General features: G+C 36.4%; 1 protein-coding gene across 2 annotated transcripts; it reads right to left on the bottom strand.

Moving 5' to 3' along the window:
* Positions 1-1,470: 1,470 nt before the first annotated feature.
* LOC132068483 (uncharacterized) lies at positions 1,471-19,608 on the bottom strand. 2 transcript variants are annotated; one of them, XM_059462083.1, is made up of 14 exons: positions 19,123-19,608; positions 14,253-14,329; positions 13,610-13,768; positions 10,856-11,069; positions 10,293-10,379; positions 10,057-10,196; positions 9,076-9,156; positions 6,981-7,045; positions 5,503-5,678; positions 4,781-4,911; positions 4,609-4,696; positions 3,613-3,826; positions 3,245-3,351; positions 1,471-2,427 (listed from the first exon to the last, which is right to left on the bottom strand). In XM_059462083.1, the coding sequence occupies exons 1-14, from the start codon at positions 19,288-19,290 to the stop codon at positions 1,930-1,932; spliced, it is 2,205 nt and encodes a 734-aa protein (XP_059318066.1). In that variant the 5' UTR covers positions 19,291-19,608; the 3' UTR covers positions 1,471-1,929. The 2 variants fall into 2 exon arrangements, with proteins under 2 accessions (XP_059318066.1, XP_059318067.1); XM_059462084.1 differs by lacking the exon at positions 14,253-14,329 and having other exon boundaries at positions 19,123-19,262.
* Between the last annotated feature and the right edge of the window lie 1,978 nt (positions 19,609-21,586).

Raw genomic sequence — 21,586 nt, 5'->3', positions numbered from 1 at the left:
CAGATTCGAACCTGCACTGTCACCACATGTTGCACAGCCTTGGCCACTGAGCTATCTCCTTCATTTGCTTCACTGTGTTAAATTTTATTTATTACACATATTTGACCTATATACTTGTATTTTCGCTACTGCTACACTATTAGTGACCGGTCCGACACGGTATTATCCGTCAGTCGTCATTAAAATTTTTGTTGACGTTTATATTAAGATAATGGTGCCCCCGCCGTCTTAAAATCCTAGGTCCGGCTCTGATCGTGGTATATAAATGTACTGAGACGGTATCATGGAGGATTGTTTTAGTCCTTCTCTTAGTCCTCCATGATACCATCATGATATATAAATATCTTTGCGATGATATCATGGAGGAAGGGGTTTGAGCGAGAGGGGCATGTCGAGTAATTAGTTTGGGCTGAACTGGGCAGAAGTGATAATAGTTTGAGAGGGAGCATGGGCGGGTATGGGGGGAGGGAGGTGCGGCGGACGATGGGCTTGTGATATTGAGGGATTTGGTTTTGCATTTCATTACAAATATTTATTAGTTTTATTACTTTTTTCACAGTTGAGAGATCTGTAAACAACACAGAAGTTCTTTATCATATCATTTTCTTCTATAAGTTGAAACGCAAGTTGAAAACCGGCACATGAGATCATTTCCTCTTGCTTAGGTATTTAGGGATGTCATACTCGCTTCCCCATGTTTGTTGAGCCGACATTTTCATTAGTAGAAGTCCTAGCCTCGGATAGTGAGTTCAAATGCACTTAACACTTTCAATTTGAATTTAAATATATCGTTGAAACATAATTGAAAACACAAGTTTATACTTAAATATGTACGGAGTACCTGTTTATTAAGGAAGACTACTACCACACTAACTTAAAATTGCCCTCTGCCCCTGTTTTTCGAAAAACATCAATAGCAAAAAAAGGTTGGCCAAATTCTCAAAGATAAATGCTTAATCAAAAAATTAAACAAAAACAATTTTATTTCACAGAAGCTTAGTCAAGCTTGTTATTATACATATCTAATTGGTCAAAGCATCTCACTTGAACACTTGATAAACTTCAATACGATAGGACATCATTAGCCTAAAATTTGACTTGCACGCTATACCATTTGACATGCCGTGAAGTAACAAGTGAGCCTTGGACTTGAAATGAAAGTCCACACATTATGCTACATAAATAGATATTTCAATTAAGAAAAGTCTGATTTCTGTCAAATCAATGCATTTGGTCTTAAAGGATTGCTCCAACTCTTACATGAATCAATGCAATATTGCATAACTTTGGATGTAACCCAAATTCATTATGGATTGCATGTAATAAAACTCAAGTGCTTACATGTTATAGAAATTTTCTCATCAAATAATTCTCATGGGACATGTTCCATCAAAAAAAAAAAATTACAAAACCACATCAAGCTGTGAGTCCAATTTAAACCTTGTATTAGTCCATCTAAATTAACAGGTATTTTCATGCATAAGGAAGTACTCATGGATTTTATATCTAACCTTTTGTCAATAATCAATGTGACAGACCAAAATTTTATAGAATCATTCTGATGGATTATGTAATCGACACCCTCAAAATTTAGCAGTACATGAATTATACAAGAATCAACTTATACAAAGTTGAATACACTGACCTACATGATTTCTCTTCATCAATGTGGACTGGATTTGTATTTCAGCTTTCCTATAACCTACAGTTCTGCCATGAGGCGTTGCACGATCTTGGAATCACTTTCTGGCCAGTTGCTTGGCTCCTATCTTTTCATACACAGCCCCTCAACTACATCAAAGGTCAGCTGTAAAGAATGAGTAAGCAGCTGATAGTTTCTCAGAGAACTGTACACATTGTTGGCTCTTTCTTCCTGATTTCTACAGTTATCGACAAGTATATTCCATCTAACGGAAGCAATTTACAGTATCACCTCCTCGGCATTCTCTCATCATCGTCATCATCACTGTAATTTCCACTCTCCGTAGCAGGCTTTTTTAATTTCTGGAATATCTCATCAAGAGAGTCGGATGAGGAGGCACGAGAGACGTTCGTATCCTGAGATTGGCGTAAAGGAATAAATTCACCAACTTGGCGTAGTGGAATTAACCTTTTTGCTTCGATGTTTGTTTTGAAGGTCTGGAAACCTGCTTTCATTGATGCCCATCTTCCAGCCAAACCTGATGGAGCTGCTACTGTGCTGCCAGAGTGAGAGCTGGCAGAATCAAGTAAAGAGACCTTAGTAGAGCCTATATCCTCCATTGGCTTCACATTAGATGGTAGCTTGCCCTGTTCCCTGAAGGCAGCATATTTGCTGCTAATTGCTTCCTTGCTCCCTGAATACCTACGGGCCTCATCCTTCAAAGGTTTTGAAGAACTCCCTCTGTCCTTGCTTGATTCCATGGATGCCTTCAATTCAATTGTATCCTGAAATTTTTAAGTGAATGTAAATAGGCTGAAACATGACGAGTAACTGAAATATGACTAGATAACTTGACAGGACATGGTCACAGACATTAGTGATTAGAAATAAATTTTTACATGCAAAGAAAATAAAAGTTACATGCAGTTCTCCTCACGAGAACCGGATTCACCGGTTTATCTCAACACTTTAAGAACAGAAGAAACTAAGCATACCTAAAGCATGTGGTGAAGCATGTGGGGATGAACTACTTGAACCTTATGAGTTCGAGTTTCGAAATTCTATCACAACCCATTTGATTCACTTGGTTCGAAATCTATTATTTGTACTTACTAGAGGATCTTTAACAAACACAAGGTATGAACCAAAACCAATGGTTTTGACTGAAGACGTAATTTGTACATTAAATTCGCCCTTGTGATGAACACTCAAGGAAAAGACAACAACGAGAGCTATCATTTGATTGACACAAATAGGAAAAGGAAGGGGTACAAAAATAATATTGTTGCCTTCTTTTTGCATTTGGGAAGCAGGAAATATATGGATAAACGAATTATAGGGTCTCCCTTAAGAGAGAATTTCTTCAAATTAAGTTCCTGCAGATGTTAATAAACTTTTGAAGGAAAGTGTTTTTTTTTTAATCAAGAGTAAACTTTTGAAGGAAAGTTGAAAACAGCCACTGCCTTCTTTCCAACCTTCATTTTCCAATCAACTTATGCAAGCAAGGAAATATCATCTCTTCCTTTCCCTTATTGAAAATTTCTAAATGCATATTTTTGAGCTACTCGATATCCAAATATAGCTCAAAGGTAAATCACATACTATGGCATTGCCATCAGACTCCAGATCCACTGTCATAGTGTTGAAATTCCTTGCCAATGGCAAAACATGTTCACCAAGTTTGCGTCCTTGTTCAAGCCAGCTTCGTTCTGCAAAGATTAAAGATAGGTGCATCAACATTTTGCAACATACTCAGTTCACTGTTGAAAAACTGTTGCAAGTCAATAGCTAAACAGCAGGTGTTACTACTTCCAATTCAACACTAACTAATACTCCAATATCCAGATGACTAAAACATTAAGCAATTAACGGCCCAGTTCCAGCCGCTCAGTGGACCACAAACTCGCATTCCAACAAAAATACTGCAGAAAAGGAACAGATAAAAGTAATATTTCCAGTGACCTGCTTACCTTTCTGCAAGATCAGTAACCCTGATGGATCAAAACCATCCATATCGTCTTTCTCTGACTGGAATCTAAATATCTTCCAATTCCCGAGAAAACTGATTATTCGGTCAAAGAAATTGCTTGCAACTAGCAGTGTGTATATAACCATAATAAGTGGGTAAATTTTGTTGAATCCTTGACCAAAGAAAGGAACAGCCTTGTCAACAGTTCCCATTCGCTGCAATCATAAATAAAGCATGAAGCAAAAGGGAATGAATTATAAAAGGAGACACGAGTCATATAATGCCCAGTGAATAAACTTATTTGTTTGTTGACGAGTCAAACCAAATACAGATTTGACAAAACAATACCATATGGGAGAAGAGAACATTCTCCACCATTCTGGTCTCATGGCAAGGACAAAATCTTTTACCTTGCCAAACTGCAATCCCTTCACTTAGTTTAAGTCAGAATTACAAAAGCATCATTCCCAATTTGAAAATACAGAGTTCCCTTTGGCATGTAAAGAAGTGGTAATCTACAACTTCATACTCCAATTCGCCCCTTGGGGGAAAGGTTATCTGTGGTTGAATTCGTTGTTTTGCTGGTCGGCTGAGGAAAGGGCAAATGGTATTTGGAGGAATAGACAAGGCATGATTTTCTCCTTTTTACCCTTTCTTTGGCATTATTGATTAATAGGTGGGATTCAGAAAACCTCCTAGAACTCAAAGGAGAAGTCTATGCAATTCTGGTAAAGTAGAAATGGTTTGTTTGATACCATATTCACATTGTTACAGTCAGCATAAATCAGGAATCAGCTTAACAGAAAACCACAGAATTTTAGTATCAATTAGCATCATTTACATATTATCCTAGACCACCATATAAAGGAATAAAAGTGAAGAATGCTTGCCGACTAATGTTGTTAAAAGACGCATCGAAGACTGCAGTTTTCTTCTTCAAGAATTGTTCACCATCATTATTTATGGATTACTAAACTGAGGTTGACCATAAACTCACCTTCTCAAAAATGGTTTTCTTGTTTTCGCCTAGACTAATAAGGTTAAGAAAATTGTATGAGATTGGAGGTGCATAACGAGCAATCATCCTGCAAGGTATATTGAGGAAACACTAAATTAATACAGGAAACCAAATTTCTTATATTGTAATAAGATTACTAGGATAAACTTACGAGCAAATCATTAACAAGCTCACTGAACTTGTTTGTCTCGGTGTCAATGAGTAAAACATATACATTCCAGCTTTGAACAGTGAATAGTAGGTGCAGACACACATATACATAAGTGGCAGAAAAGCAAACACCTGCAAAATAAGGACGGATTGGCTTGAAAGCTGAAGATTGTATTTAATGTTCAAGATGCATAAGAAGACATACACAGGTAGAAGAGCATAGAACAATGACAAAAGTAGGATGACTCCTAAATAATAACATCCTAGTGTCCAGGAACTGTAATATCAATTACAAATGCTACAAAGTAATCACTACAGAGACAATTTTTTTTATAAGGTATAATCACTACAAAGACATCATAGGTGCTCCTTTTGTTATATTAAAAAAAGAACAAATAATACCTCTTTCTAGCAATTAAAAATGACTATATTATCAAGTTCTTACAACCTCCTTAATAAGCAATTTTGTTACATTTTAACAATTAGTAGAATCTCTATCACAAAATAATGACACAAGTATAGCTATTGCAAAAGCTGATGCCTGGACCAATAAACTGTAAGAAACATGACTTATTAAGCAGTTAACCCCAAACCAAAATTTTTATGGTACCATGATTAGCATGTCATGCCTCATGATTATCCGATAAAAGATGCTAGAAACACTAGAAACATTCCCGAGCAAGTGTAGAACTTCCATATAAGAACAAAATCGTCTGAAAATACCTGAACAAGAACCTCTTGATCTCCAACAGACTTTATAAGAATGGAAAATAGAGATAAATCAACTCCTCTTGGCAATAGAGTTGCTTCAGCTAATAAAATAGCAGCTGACATACAACCAAGAATTACAGCTGAGACTTTCTGTAATTGCTTCCGCAGGACACATCGCCAGATTAATTCTGGAAAAGAATGTAAACTTTTATTCCAACAGTGGAGAAACCAAATACAAGCAGATCTTATATGACAAATCTAATAGTTCAAAAAATAAAATACTTGACTACATATTAGCCAGCTATGACTCAGAATAAACGATCAACCAAGACACCATCAAACAAATCATTAGTTGGATAACCAACAACTTGCGATTGAGGCATAGTAGTCGCTATTGTTTATAATCAACACACTCTGCAAGGCATATGTCCAAATCCTTCTATTCATGTGGGTTAGAGGGTATCCAAAGCTAAGGATGTCATTAATGGTATTGTCCTCAATCCTGATAACTTTGACAGAAGACCGACCAATGATCAAATAAAAAACTAAAGCATGAATTATCACTCCTATTGTCTAATTAGTACTCTATTTACTAGAGTATAACTGCATATTTAGTTAAATGACGAAGCACATTGGTATCTGTTCCTAGTTCTTTTACAGCATACTTGTAGCTAATTTACTATGTTTGGGATAACATTCGTGCCAACTTTGTAAGACCAGTTCTTGGTAAGAGTTCAATGTGCTTGTCTTGATTAACAATGCAATATTGTTGTACCCAGGATTTTGGTCTAGTGGTAAGAGCGCAACTTGTTATATGTCACAGTTGAACCCTGCGCTGACAAAAACCTGGTATTTTTTTCTTTTTTGATAACATTTATTCATAAAAACCTGGTATTTAAGTGAAGGGAAGACGGATGGGCTCATTATCCACCGAGTTAGACTGTCCAAAAAAACAAAAAACAAAAAAGAGTTTCAAACCACCCACAAGAGGGATTTCTCGGTTATTAAAAAAAAATAATGCACCAATGGAAATCTGCCCCCTCTATGTGTTTTTGGATTCATTTAGCTCAAACAAACTAAGGAGTCCTGAATGAAACCTCTAGCTTACTGGAAGAGATTAGAAGTTATGAAATCATGAAAGACGGTATATATCAACATTCAAACATAATCTTTTGTGGTTGGCTCAAGGCTTGAGTCTATAACCGCTTAACTAACATTTCTTTTCAAGGTCTACTATTATCTGACCAGCAAAGGGACTCAGATGTCTTCTCCTCTCCTCCTCCACTGGTTCTCTTGGTATAACATTAGCTACTTCACTCGGAGAATCCCAACCAGAAAAGAAAATCCAATTATAGCATATGATGTCATCATCAAAAAATTCAAGTATAGTTATGAAGCAGTGATGCGGACTACTATAAGTGACAATGCTCCTCCTTTGAATCCATCTACCGCAGATATATAAACTATAGAATATGACCCTTGAAAAATACCTGTTCTGTCAAAGAAGGAACCCAATGTTCCAGCCCTTTCAGACCTCAAGGTTGAAACAAATTTCCTGCATAAATTTTAACACTAAAGTAAAAATCTAGCAGCAAAGGGACTAGATTTAGATCAAATTATTGCAAATAATTGGAGTTTCAAACTCTTGTGCAAAAATGTCAAGGACTGAAAAGCAAAAGGAAACTAAAGCAGAAGAAGAGGGAAAAGAAAAGAGAGTAATAAAGGCAAAAAATAGAAAAGGTCAGAAAATGTCAAAAAGATTTCATTTCACGACAATAGATTATCCCCTTACCAAACAAGTCCCTCTTTTTTAAAATCTATCCTTAAACAGCCAAATATAGTTTGTCAAAATTGAAATCAGTGCTTTAAGAAGTGAAAAGTGAAAGAAAAAGAGACTCCTAAAGATCTTATCTGTTGTATTAACATCTTCTAGTCTACACCCAAAAGCCAGCCAAAAAAGATATACATCTATATTTCAATACATGTATATTTTCAGACTTGGGTAGAAGGTTTGTAGGTAGTAGAGCGTTGTGTCGCTTATCCTTCTATATTAGTGTCGTAAGATTACTCGGGTAGTTTTTTGCCCTTCGATTTCTAATAATATCTGCTGTTTCTTGTACTTCACTTGTCGTATTACTTTGTTGTAGTTAATTTGACATGTTGTCTATAGTATTTTGCCATGGATCCATCACTGCCACTATTTCTTTTTCCGACATGCTTTGAAATGTTTTTCTTTTGAGCCGAGGGTCTATGGGAAACAGCCTCTCTACCTCCTGAGGTAGGGTTAAGGTCTGCATACACTGTACCCTCCGCAGACCCCACTTGTGGGATTACACTGGGTATGTTGTTGCATGTTTTCATATTTGCTTTCAAAACATCGTTGATTCCTTTCTTTCCAATCACCTCCCAATTATTTCTTCTTTTCTTTAGTTCAATCCCTCACCACCACCATCAATTATTTCGTCTTCCATTTGTTCAATCTTCGATCCCCAAAATTCTTTCTTCTTTTTTTCATTCCATCCATATCCTTCCCTGCCCCCCCCCCCCCCCCCCCCCACACACACACACACACACAAAAAAATTCTTTCTTTTTACCTTTTTTACAGCTTCTTCTTCCTTCTGCTTTGGTTTTAATGGTTGATTTGTGGCGGCAGCAGAATGGTGGTGTGAATGAGAGAGAAGGACGAAGGTCAATAGTGATGGCTATGGTGATTACAAGGACAGTGGTGGTGCAGCAAGTGAAAACCAGATTAAAAAAGGAAAGAGAAGGAAGAAAATAAATAAAAAAGAGTATGAAAATAAATAATTTTAAAAAATATTTTAAATGGGAGAAATGTTGTATAAAAAAATAAAGTTGTAACTTTCTTTCCATCTCATGCACTATAGGGGTGTAACCATGCCAGCTGGGCTAAAAAGGGTTCTTCATACCCACTTCGAACGAGTTCTAAGGGTACTAGGACCCCCGCATAGTTTAAAGTCGTAACTGAAAAAGAGTACTTTGGGGGGTATTTATGTACAATCCCTAATTGCTTTAGCAATTGCACCAATAACTAGATGTAGATGCATCATTTTTCATTCCAGACAATCTTCCCATAAATCAAATTTTGAAGAATCAAAAAGGAGTAAGAGAGAAGAGAAGCACAACGAAGCAGAAGTAGCAAAAGAATAGGACTTGCATGCCAACAACAACAATGCTGCCTAAATTGAAAGCTGCGAGAAGAGACAACTTGCTCACCAGAAGAAGAAAGCTCATTGTGAAATGAAAGAGAGCAAATTGAGAGAAGCTGATAAACAGAAGTAGTTAACGAAGAGCAGTCGTAAACCAGAGAAGAAGAACAAGGGTTGCAGACCAGAGACATTCCTAATTCTCAGATAGCTACCCACCTTACTTTTTCTCTTCTTTTTTTTTTTTCAATCTTTTTTTCTTTCAAGTCGTATCGTTTTACCAATGAGAAACGATAACCCATCACTTCTCATCGCTCCATATTGCGTTTCACAACATCATTGAAAATTCTGTATACAATAGTTTCGAAAGATAAATATAGAACAGCTACCAGAATTCAAAAGTAGAATAATGACACATACCAACCAGTTAAATCGCGCTGCTCATAATTCTTTATTGTATCTTCCAGTTCAAGAGCCTCTGTTACACATGTCAAATACTCACTGCATGTTAGAAGATAAAGTTATCAGTTGGCCACTGGCGAAAGCATTAAATTTCTACAGACAGAAGATAATGAGACATCACCAATATGTTGCTGAAACATACTGAGAAAAAAATGTGGATACAAAAGAAAGTTCTAGCAAGAATTGCAGAATAAGGAGTTTTATATAATCGACGTTTTTCAAACACAGATATAACAAGCAAAATAGGAGCCAGTGAAGGGCATAGATAACCAGGACAAAGTGGTTAGTCATGAGCGTCAAAAGTTTAATTCTAGCTTCATTCAGAAGCTTAAAGAACAGTATCCATCTTTAGCCCATGATGTATAAGATGTTAAAGGGAAAGACCTGTAAACAATCAGTACCAAAGGTGAAAGCCAGGACAAAAGAACAGCTTTCCACAAGCATCTATCAAACATCTGTACCAATGGGTAGGCATTGTGAACTCCAAAAATCTAAAAACAACAAAAGACCATTTGAAGTCTAGTAATAGATTTCATTACGGAGGTAACAGACGCTTGTTATCAGTAGGAACTAGAAGATATTATCGAAAAGGGCCCTGTGCTCTTCGACATTCTACGTGACCCGGTATATTTGCATACTACATGTCTTTAAGGAATAAGTAGACCTGGATCTGACGCTTATTCTTGAACTAGTGGATAATAAATTTCACTATACAAGGATTCTTTTCCGGATGAATAACAAGTACAGAAGAATAGGTTCATGTGCCTTCTTGCACTGCTCGTCCATGTGAACCTATTCTTCTATACTTTTTTTTTTCTTGATACCTTTATCAAAAATCAAAAAAAAAAAAAAAATGTATAGAAGAATACAAGCAGTGCAAGAAGGCACAATAAAGTTGGTGTATAAGAAGAACAAGTTGACATGCAGCATTGACATTACCTTTTGTATCTATAGTACTCCTCTCGAGCTATACGAAGATTACGCCTAAGTTTTGCCATTGATTTATCATCTGTATCATAATCCATGTCATCTTCCCCCAATTGACCCCCTTGCGGTTTGAAAGATGGATCCTCCCTAAACTGTAAATGAAATGAAATGAAATATCACGCATGTATTTAGGAAAAAAAAAAAGGGAGAAGCAGTATAGTTCAAAGGGAATGGAAAAGGAGCAGTACCATTTGAACTAACATACTATCAATAACATCCATGTAACGCCTCAACGGATCACGCTTGGACATCTGCTTCGATGTAGCCTGAGCAACCTGATCAGTTTCACCATGCCAATTAATTCGCAAGTGCAGGGGAAGAGAACCAGTTAAACTGATGTAATTTATTTCCTACTCCTATCAAATATCCAACAACAACAACAGCAAGCCCAGTATGATCCCACAACTGGGGTCTGGGGAGGGTAGGATGTACGCAGACACCTTACCTCTACCTTTGTGAGGCAGAGAGGCTGTTTCCGGTAGACCCTCGGCTCACTCCTATCAAATATCCGACGGGCAAAAAATATAACTTACTGGACAAACATAAGAGTAACAAACAAAAAACTTTTACAATACAATTTGCAAATTCTTGCACTCATCAAAATTGTTCAAAAACGGACAAATCAGATTTACATGTCAAATGCAAGCTGTACTGGAGTCAGAAATGAGCCCAAACCCACAGAACAAGTTAGCAAGCATATTCTGAACTAAAATTGCAAAATCCTAAGCCAGAAATCCTAAGCCAGACTTACCACAATAGCATTTGATAATTCTTGATGGGCATCATCAAGCTTCACAGCCATTTTGGCAATTTTATGAGAAAGCACCTTCTGACGAGTTGTCCAATCTGCATTTTTCCACATGCTCTTTGGAATTTCACTCATACCAAAACCAAGAAGAAAAGCGCCAGTCACAAGCCCAAAAGTATTTGAACATGCCATAGCAAACCCCAGTACATTACCATCCCTGTCATTGTGAAATATGGACACAGGGAATATTTACTAAAACAATCGTAAAATAGAAGATGCTATGGTTGAGTTGCTTCTTCGACATGCTGACAAGATTCGGTCTCTAATCATTCAAATACAATAAGCAACAGATACAATTTGGGATTTATTTGTTCAATAATGGATGTGAGGAGACTATAAGGGCAATGAAAGACAAAGCTATGATAATGCCAATGAAGGGCAAAGCCGAATTATCTGGTTCGGACAGAGTAAATAATGAACTGGATAACAGCCCATATCTCCTTCCATTGTCCCCTCCTGTCTCCCTCCTTTCTCGTGTTCCCCAGGACACATCACCTTTAGTTGCTCCTCCTCTATTCCCTTTACAGTCATTCCCTTTATTACTTCATTCAAATGAAGCCTCAATCAAGAAAACAGTGGACATAAAACAATGTACTACTTGAATCAGGACAACAACTTCATTCAAGAATTGGCAAAAAGGCGAAAGAACAGAAAACTTCAATTGGGTTAGAAGAAACTGGATTATAGTGAGGAAAGTGCTGAGAGTAAAATGTGCTGGTTTCGAGTAAGAAATCCTAGACCTCTTGTTGAGAATGGAAAAGAAAAGGGCTGAAACCTGGAGGAATCTAATTCCACTATCAAACAGACTGTAAACTCAAAAGGGAGGAAAAAATTGAAGATTTGGAGTTTCACATCAACTACAAAAGTAGGACAGGCAGCAAAGAAGATAGGAAACAGAGTTGCAAAATTTTGCGACAAAGATGAAAATGTTAAGTCGGAACATAAGACATTTAATGACTTTTCCAAACCTAGGACAGTTAAATTCTTGACGCAAAAATGGAAGGCTGATTTTATTTTATTTTATTTTATTTTTCCTGATTGGTTAAATTTCAATGGAAGGCTGACTTGTTTGTTTGTAAAGAAACTAAGAAGGCTATATGGCACGATAGAGAGGTGAGACAAATCCAGGCAGGTAGTAGAGCGGAATACGAGGCTTTTGACGCATGCCATATTAGACGTGGAATAATAGTCTAATGGGATAAAAGGAATTGGAAAAGGTGGATTGTCTTAAGGGACAATATTCTGTTTCATGCAGTTTGAAAAAACACATACTGGATATAATTGGCAACTATCAGGAGTTCATGCACCACATAAAAAGAAAGGGAAGAAGGAGGTATGGATGAACTAGCAGGAATAAAAGAAATCAGGAAAGGACCTTCGGTTATATGTGCTAACTTCAACGTGACAAGATACACACATGAAGAAACAACAACCAGAGATTGTCAAAATGTATGGTAAAAAAAAAAAAAAATGGAACTAGTTAATCCTCCTCAAAATGGGGCAGAATTTACGTGGTCAAGAGGCAAGTCAGACATAGCCTCAAGAATAGATAAGTTCTTATTCTCGACCGAATGTGATGAAAATTTCAAATACATAAACAATCTTCGCTTCAAAAAGTAGTGTCAGATCATAGCCCTCTAATGTTGTATTAAGGGCAGTGGAGAGTAGAAAGACATACTTTAAATTCAAAAAAATGTGGTTGGAACCTGAAGGTATTATAGACATGGTAAGAAGTTGATGGAATGATTTTGAAGTAACAAGGAGAACAGATTTCAAACCAGGCAGTAAAGTCAAGATGTTAAAAGGAAGCTGATTGAATGGAACACACACGTCTTTGGCAACATGGAGAGGAGGAAATCATAAGCACTTGAAAACTTCTTGAAATGGAAAGCATCAGAATATTCCTGGGAGACAGAAATCCAGAGTTGGTGCAGAAAGCATACTTGATTACGGAAATCGAAGAGATAACAAAGTAAGAGGAAATTTCTTGGAGACAGAAATCCAGGTGCCTTTGATTACATTTTTCACAGCAAGGTGACAAGAACTAATTAAGACTTATGTCTCATATGTAAAGTAAAACAAATTTTAATTTAGCAACCATAAACAAGTCTTACAGTTGTGCTCTATAATTTTCAAGGTGACTTATACATCCTCAAAAACTAATTAAGAGTATTGTCATATGTTAAGAACTAACAAGATGAGCTTAATATGGATCCCTTTCCATTGGAATAGAACTTTCGGAAAAAATGATGATACTCGCCACCCCAAAAATAGTGTGTTCATGCAGTCGAAACAGCAGCTAATTGCTAGATCAATCCAATATAAGTCAGGTAAAAGAATGAGAGACCAAGCTCTTCCATCCAATTCAATATCTAAACCGAGTGCAGCTCAATGTAATAAAGGAACCCGCCTCTATGATTAACTATTACTCCCTTTGTTTCATTTTATGTGTCTTAGTTTGATTGTGCACGGAGTTTAAGAAAAGTGAGGAAGACTTTTTAATCTTGTGGTCTTTAACTAAAGATGTGTATATTGTACCAAAATACCCTTAAATCGTGTGGTCTTAAACATGCCATGTAGAATATTAAAATTACTAAATATGGGAAGTGGCATTCTTTCTTAAACAGACTAAAAAAGGAAAGTAAGAACACATAAGTTGAAACATATGGAGTAAATGTTTAGAGAAAAAGGACGCACCAACTTTTCCGCATCGTAATGAGGAGAATAAGTCCAAGAAGACCTACAACCCCCAAGATGGCGTAGAAGACCAAGTTGGCATGTATGCTAGTCTTCAATCGCTCTACAAGTGTGAAGTCTCCAGCATCTTCATAACCTTGAATGAGGGGAACCACGAGCCTATTCGACAATATAAATAGATGTGTGTTAGACGCATCATAGAAATGTGAAATCAGATATCGCTCCCCAGAGAAAATTGGAAAATATGATATTTGAGTAGTTGCCTTCCAGCTTACAGCAAAAGAGAGTGTTGCAAACCTAAGACACAAATATTAACACAAAGCTCTTTGTAACAAACAACAATGCAAAAGGTTAAGTGAAGCGATCTAGAATCTATGTAATTTAATTTTCTTTCAGAGAAGCTTCTAAATTCACATTTTTTGGGAAGATTACAATATGTGGTACCTACCAGTCAATCAATCAACACATTAGTTGAGGTTGGCTATATTGCAATAATTGGTCGTGGAGATAATTAACTGTCCAGACAGACTGAAATAAAGAGCATCCGAAAACATATATGAAATAGCACAAAAAGTATAGGCATTTGCTATATCAGCAGATCCACCTCAAGAAGCAAACAGATATAAATAGAAGTCCATCATACCATGTGAGTAGGAATGTACTCCAATATGACCAGCTCCAAAAGAACGATATGCCTCCGTTACCATGCCCAATGATTGTCTTAACAAAAAGACAAAAAAATCAGCATAAAGTAAACATCATATACTTTTGTACGAATATTTACATCAAAGACAACATTTTTACCTATCAATAATTTCACTAAACTTCGTAACATTCCTAACGTTGTTAGATACAGAGAAAATCCATACACAAGCTAGAAGCCTAGAAGAAGGTGGCCAAATATGTTCTTTCAAAACTCAGCTACCGCAAGACACCAGACAACCAGAATTCCATTACACATGCACTAGTTTCGTGAACAAGACTTGTTCGCCATCAACATGCACAGCATACAGAAATATAAAAAAGATGTCTTTGAAAATTAACCACATTGAATCAAGGTTATTCATTACATTACAGACTAAATATTAGAATTAAAACTGTTAAACATTTGATAAAAAGTCCATTCCTCATAACCCCCAGCAGAATTATTTCAAAAAGGGCTACCTGTTCCACACACACAAACATCCCCCCCCCCCCCCCAACACACACACTCAGTGGACCTACTTCATTCCAGTACTCAAAATTCAGGTTTTAAGACATAATCAGAGGAGCTCTAAAGTGTACCATCAACATGCGCAACATACAGAATTATAAAAAAAAAATGCCTTTGAAACTGAACCATAATGAATCAAGGGTATTCATCACATTACTGATTAACTATTAGAATTAAAACTGTTAAACATTTCATGAGAAAGACCATTCGTCATAAACCCCAGCAGAACTACCTCAGTGACTTGAAATAGCTACCTGTTCTACACGCAACATTCCCTCCCACCCCCCCCCCCACCCCCCGGTTGGATGTACTTCATTCTAGTACTCAAAATTCATCTTTTAAGGCAAAATGAGAGCTGCTCTAAAGTGTACCAACAACAATTAAGCTTTAGTCCCAACTAAACCATATCACCCATATAAATCCTTAACTATCACTCCCTCCGTTTCAATTTGCTTGTACTTTCCTTTTTAATCTGTTTCAAAAGGAATGCATGTTTCCCTTTTTGACAACTCTTTAATTCCAACTTTCCACATGACATGTTTAAGACCACAAGATTAGAGGGCATTTTGGTACATTCCACGTATCTTTAGTTTTAGACCACAAGATTCAAAAGTCCTCTTTACTTTCTTAAACTCCATGCCAAGTCAAAACCAGATAAACATCAGATGAATTTAAACTAAAAAGTCATATTAGAAGAAGAATGTACCGTCCACACAACCCCCCTGTTGGACCTACTTCATTCCAATATCTCAAAATTCATCTTTTAAGACAAAATGAGAGCAGTCAACATCTCCCATTTGCTATATGCAGATGACACTTTGGTCTTCTGTGGGGCTGACAGAGAGCAGATCCTCCATCTAAACCTTACTCTACTAATATTTGAAGCAGTTTCAGGTCTTCATATAAACATGCCAAGAGTGTGATTTATCCTGTAAATGAAGTGCAGAATGTTGAGGAACTGGCAGACATACTGGGTTGCAGAACTGGTACTTTTCCAACCACATACTTAGGACTCCCACTAGGGGCTAAATATAAGACAGAGGGCATCTGGAGTGGAGTCATCGAGAAGTTTGAAAAGAGACTTGCTACTTGGCAAATGCAGTACCTATCAATGGGGGGCAGACTAACATTGATTAACAGTGTGCTTGATAGCATCCCAACCTACAGTATGTCACTACATCCCATAACCAGTAAGGCTTTGGAGCAATTGGACAAAACTAGAAGGAATTTCCTTTGGAAAGGGAATAGCACCGACCATAAATTTCATTTGGTGCAGTGGCCAATAGTCTTGTTACCAAAAAAGTTGGGCGGCCTCGGCATTAGAGACTTATCACTGCACAACAAAAGCCTACTAATGAAATGGTTATGGAGATACACTCAGGAGGAGCAGAGCCTTTGGAAGGATGTAATTATTGCCAAGCATGGAGCGCTAAACCACTGGTGCTCTCATATCCCAACAGAGCCATATGGGGTTGGTGTCTAGAGAAGCATAAGCAAGTTATGGGAGGAGTTCTCACAACACCAACACTTAGTAGCAGGGAATGGGCAGCATATCAGATTTTGGAGAGACAAATGATTAGGCGACATCCCTTTAATGGCTGCTTATCCCAACATGTTTCAGTTATCAAGGGAGCCAAACTCTACAGTTCAACAACACAGAGAAAGGAATTCATGGAACGTCATCCTTAGAAGGAACATACAAGATTGGGAAATGGAGGAGTTGGTAAGCTTACTAGCAGCACTTCATAGTGTTGCAATAAATAGTGAAACACCAGACCAACTCAATTGGGGAGAAACAAGGAACGGAAAGTTCTCAGTTAAAGCAGCATACAAACTTCTAGGCCCACAGAATGAAATTACAGCTCATTGGCCTTGGAAGCTTATATGGAAGATCAAACTGCCCCCTAAGATCAGCTGCTTTAGCTGGACTGCACTTCATAAAGCTTGCTTGACTCAAGACAATCTAGCTAGAAGGACGTTTCAGATGGCTAACAGATGTTATATGTGCATGAAGGAAGCAAAAACTCACAACCACTTATTTCTACAGTGTCCAATAGCTGCAAATTAATGGAATATGTTTTTAGTACTTTTTGGACTCAAATGGGTCATGCCTCAAGAGTATCAGGGATGTTTTTGTAAGCTGGAGTTGCTGGAGAGTTGATAGTGCCATCAAGAGAATCTGGAAGATGATACCTGCAGCCATCTGTTGGAGTATCTGGAATGAAAGGAATAGAAGATGCTTTGATGGGATATCAACTACCTACCAATCTTTAAAAGCTAAATGCCTCATGTTTTTGTATAGCTGGGTTTATTTATCTCCATTAGATTCCCCTGTTACCTTTCTGAACTTTGTCAGCTCCCTGTCCCTTAACTAGCTATATAAAGGAGAGCTGGCCCTTTTGCTATTCTACTTTTGTAACTACTATGCATCTGCTTGATGCCTGCAATGAAATCATTTATCTCATCAAAAAAAAAAAGACAAAATGAGAGGTGCTCTAAAGTGTACCGACAACAATTAGGTTTTATCTCAACTAATCAGCATCAAATATCGCCTAATTAGCCTTTAAGGTCTCCGACACTCTGAGTACATCCTACCCTCCCCAAACCCCACATGTGGGACTACACTGGGTATGTTATTGACCAGGTAGAGAGGTTGTTTCCGGAAGACCCTCGGCTCAAGTGCAGCAAATCAAAATAGTTATGAGAAGGAAATACGGCAGCGAAGAAAACATGGCAACTATAAGGAAAGCAGTAAAGAGCATTCAGACTAAAAAATAGTAGCAACAGCAAAATAGTGCCAAAATTCATCTTTCAAGACAAAATGAGAGGTGCTCCAAAGTGTACCAACAATAATTAGGCTTTAATCCCCAGCTAATCTGTATGGCCTACATAATTGCTTAGCTTTTAGTCTATTCTACTTCTTAGTTAAGTCCACATTAATTCCCGGCTATTCTAGTCTCTCAAGACAACTAGTTTTAGGTTTGCCTCATCCCTCACCAACTCCAAAAACAAAATTAAAATGATGAAACGTAATCCCTCCATTTCCATTTATTTGTCTTACTTTCCTTTTTAAGTCCGTTTCAAAAAGAGTGCTTCTTTCCCTTTTTGACAACTCTTTAATTCCAACTTTCCACTTGGCATGTTTAAGATCAAAAGATTAAAGGTCATTTTGGTACATTCTACATATCTTTTAGTTTCCACACGATTCAAACGTCCTTCTTTACTTTCTTAAACCCCGTGTCAAGTCAAACCAGACAAACATTAAATAAATTTAAACTAAAAAGCCGTATTAAAAGACCAGTAGCAACAGCAAAATTGTGCCAAAATTCATCTTCTAAGACAAAATGAGAGGTTCTCTAAAGTGTACCAACAACAATTAGGTTTTAATCCCAACTAATCTGTATCGCCTATATAACTCCTTAGCTTTTATTCTATTCTATATCTTAGTTATGTCCACATAAATTCCTAGCTGTTCTAGTCTATCAAGCAACAACAACAACAACATACCCAATGTAATCCCACAACTACGGCCTAGAGAGGGTAAGATGTACCCAGATCTTACCCCTACCTTTGTGGAGTAGAGAGGTTGTTTCCAATAGACCCTCGGCTCAAAAGAAAATAGCAAGATACAAAACAAATGCAGCAACAGATCGTAATACACATCAAAAAATAAGTGACTACGTTATAACTGAGTACTACTATAAAAAAAAAAAAAAAAAAAAAAAAAAAAAAAAAAGGCCGGAATAAATACTACAGTCCAGGTACCCCCCTCCCCTCTTCAGCTACCAACCACCCTTCTACCCTAATCCTCGACCTCCATATCTTCCTATCTAATGTAAATTAAACTGAAGAAACGTAATAAGTCAGGTCAGCAACAACAATAACATACCCAGTGTAATAACTCAGGTCACCAACTGTAAAGAACACGTAACGAGGAACTTCTGGACAAGAAAAGTACTTTAATTTCAACTTTCCACATGACAATTTGCTTGTCTTACTTTCCTTTTTAGTACGTGTCAAAAAGAATGCCTCTTTCTAAATTTGGAAACCCCTTAATTTCAACATCCCACATGACATGTTTAAGACGACAAAATTAAATTGCATTTTCGTACATTCTACATATGTTTAGTGTAAGACCACAAGATTTAAAAGTCTTTCTTTACTTTCTTAAACTCCGCGCCATGTCAAAACCAGACAAACAAATTGAAACGAAAAGGAACAACTAAACAAATTAGCAAAACATTAGATAAATAAAATGAACTAAAATGCTGTAATAAAAGAAGAAATAATAAAAATGTACCGTCCAAATATCAGCAGGGACAAGAATAATAACAGCAATAGAGCAAAACCATGTATAACCAACTGTAAAAAACACGTAACGAGGTACTTCTGGTCCAGAAAAATACTTTAAAGTCCAAATCACCATGCCTAGGGTTAAAGGCAACGAGATCAAATAAAACACCCACATTTTTAATTAATTTTAATATATGAAATCGCAATTAATGTTGTAATTGATTGTGAATTGATCGGAAAAGTTGATCGGACGGTCAGAAGGAAGTGATCGGTGATTGCGATTGCTAGTTTTTGTAAAATTTTTTTTTTTTTTTTCCTTCTGATCGTCTGTGATTTTTTGGCAATTTGGTGAAGAAGGTACTAAAGCGGTAGTAGCTAACGTGCGCTGATTGACTTTTCTTTACGTTTGGTCTAAGTTTTTTCTAACGTAAGCGGGGTGTGACGTGCGCGTCGTGTTGTACTTTTTGGTAGACGTTGGGTTGGGTTTTAGTGCTTTGTGGATTCACTAAGCACAAATTGGGAGTGTCACCTATAGATTAATACCCGATTTGTACTAAAGAAGTTGCTTCTTAATATACTACTAATAAAGTACTTGCACAATTGCACCAATAGGTAATTACAGAAAAAAAAAAGAAAAAAAAACAGTTTGATGCACAAAGTATCCCCGTTAAAAGGGTTTGGAGAAAATCTGCATCCCAAGGGGTATGATTTAAACAATCTAACCTAATGCAAGCATAGAAATTATTGCACAAATAGCTATATAAAATAAAAATTATCTTTATGTGATTTCGAACATAATTAAAAATATATTGAGTTACTGTTGTCGCATACATCACAACGCTTCCACTTAACAACTATCGTAATGATATACGGTTCAACGCATCGTCTCTCTTGAATTCTCAAAAAAAGCTTTTATTGCTCCATTCTCATAGAGGTAGATAACTCGTTGTTATCTCGAATGTGCGATCGGAGGACCTAGGAAATCGGAACAGGAGAATACTTATTTTGGGATCGGCTTATTACTCAGATGCTTTCATTAGTTATTTGTCCTGCACTTTGCTACCAAACGTTTACTGTGGGCATGATAACTAATACATCCTAGGGGCATCCATCTCGATCCTTTCGTACTAAGTAAAAGTCATCTCAATACTCTAACGTCCACATCAGATATAGATTGAACTATCTCACAACATTTTGAACCCAATTCTTATCTTTTGTTTTAATGGGCGAACAACTCAATCCTTTGAACATACTATAGCTCAAGTGGCGAAGAGCCGACATCGAGGCACCAATTCTAGTGGATGTAAGCTCTTAGGAAATATCAGTCTAGATTAATCTTTTTTTTCTTTTAAAATGTGATCCTTTCGTGTTATTTATACCCTATATTTGACTAGGTATTGAATTGTTAAATATAAGAAAGAAAGAAAATAAACTTTCAACACATATAAAGCGCTATTGAATTTTATTCTTTTAAACTATGTCATGACATTTGTATATAATTGCAGGAATATATCATTAAAAATAAAACAAGAAATTAAAGGTAAAAGAACTTTTAAATATAAAATGTACATGTTTCTGAATAGATTAAAATGAACTGCAGTGTATAAAATGAAATAATTAGAATAATTATTTTATTTATTAATGGTTAGACACTAATTTCACTTGAAAAAAATTAAAATCTTGCGAGTAAAACCTGTAATTTAAAATACTCCGCAACATGTTTTCGAACTTCAAAATTTCTCATTTCTGCACATGGATGATTATATTAAAGAGAAGTAGTGAATATTTATAATAATAATAATAATAATAGGCATTTATTAATGAGCGAAATCTAAATTAATCATCTTAAATCAAGTTCTCCACTTTCTTACTTCGGTAAATCACTTTAATCTTAATTCAAAACTATAATCACTTTAAAAATTTATCTTTAGGCATTAAAAATACTTTACTGGATTTTTAAATTACTTTGAGCTATTAAGAAAGTAAGAATAAATAAGTTGATAACTATTTCAGTCATCGTGGGATCAACACTTTCTTATACTATCGTTGATGTACACGAGCTTAGTTTTATTACCATTCGCCAATTATTTGGGCCTTATATTAAGTTGTCTGATCCCATTTTTGAAAAAGCTTCAGAGTTGTGCTATGCAATCTTAAGATATTTAAGTTCGAAGTTTAGCTTAGTAGTTAAAACTTGAGAAATACATGTTTGAAGTTTGGGACTGTCAATCTTAATTTTAGACTTACATACATGAAAGTTAGGCTTAGGCAGTGCAAATTCAAATTCGTATTTCTGATGTTCTTAAAACTAGAACTTCAGAGCCACGAGTTTAAAGCGACTAATTTTACCAAAACTTATAAACTTCAGCTATTGTTTAACATAGAGATTCTCAAGACGGCTATTTGTAATTTCTTCTTTATTTAAAACCACAATTTATCCTCTCATTTGGCTCAGAGCCCTTATCCATATA

This window comes from Lycium ferocissimum, chromosome 8 (genome assembly GCF_029784015.1).
Source record: "Lycium ferocissimum isolate CSIRO_LF1 chromosome 8, AGI_CSIRO_Lferr_CH_V1, whole genome shotgun sequence".
In the NCBI taxonomy this organism is placed as follows: Eukaryota; Viridiplantae; Streptophyta; class Magnoliopsida; order Solanales; family Solanaceae; genus Lycium; species Lycium ferocissimum.
Note: the sequence above shows the minus strand (reverse complement) of the source record. Positions and strands in the feature narration are given on the sequence as shown.

Coding starts and splice junctions, on each gene's coding strand:
- LOC132068483 (XM_059462083.1), bottom strand. CDS start 19,290: ATGTGGGTGTTTTATTTGATCTCGTTGCCTTTAACCCTAGGCATGGTG. Junction 3,827..4,608: donor AGAAAACCATTTTTGAGAAG/GTGAGTTTATGG, acceptor TTATGATTGCAG/CGAATGGGAACTGTTGACAA. Junction 3,352..3,612: donor GTTACTGATCTTGCAGAAAG/GTAAGCAGGTCA, acceptor TAATCTTTGCAG/AACGAAGCTGGCTTGAACAA.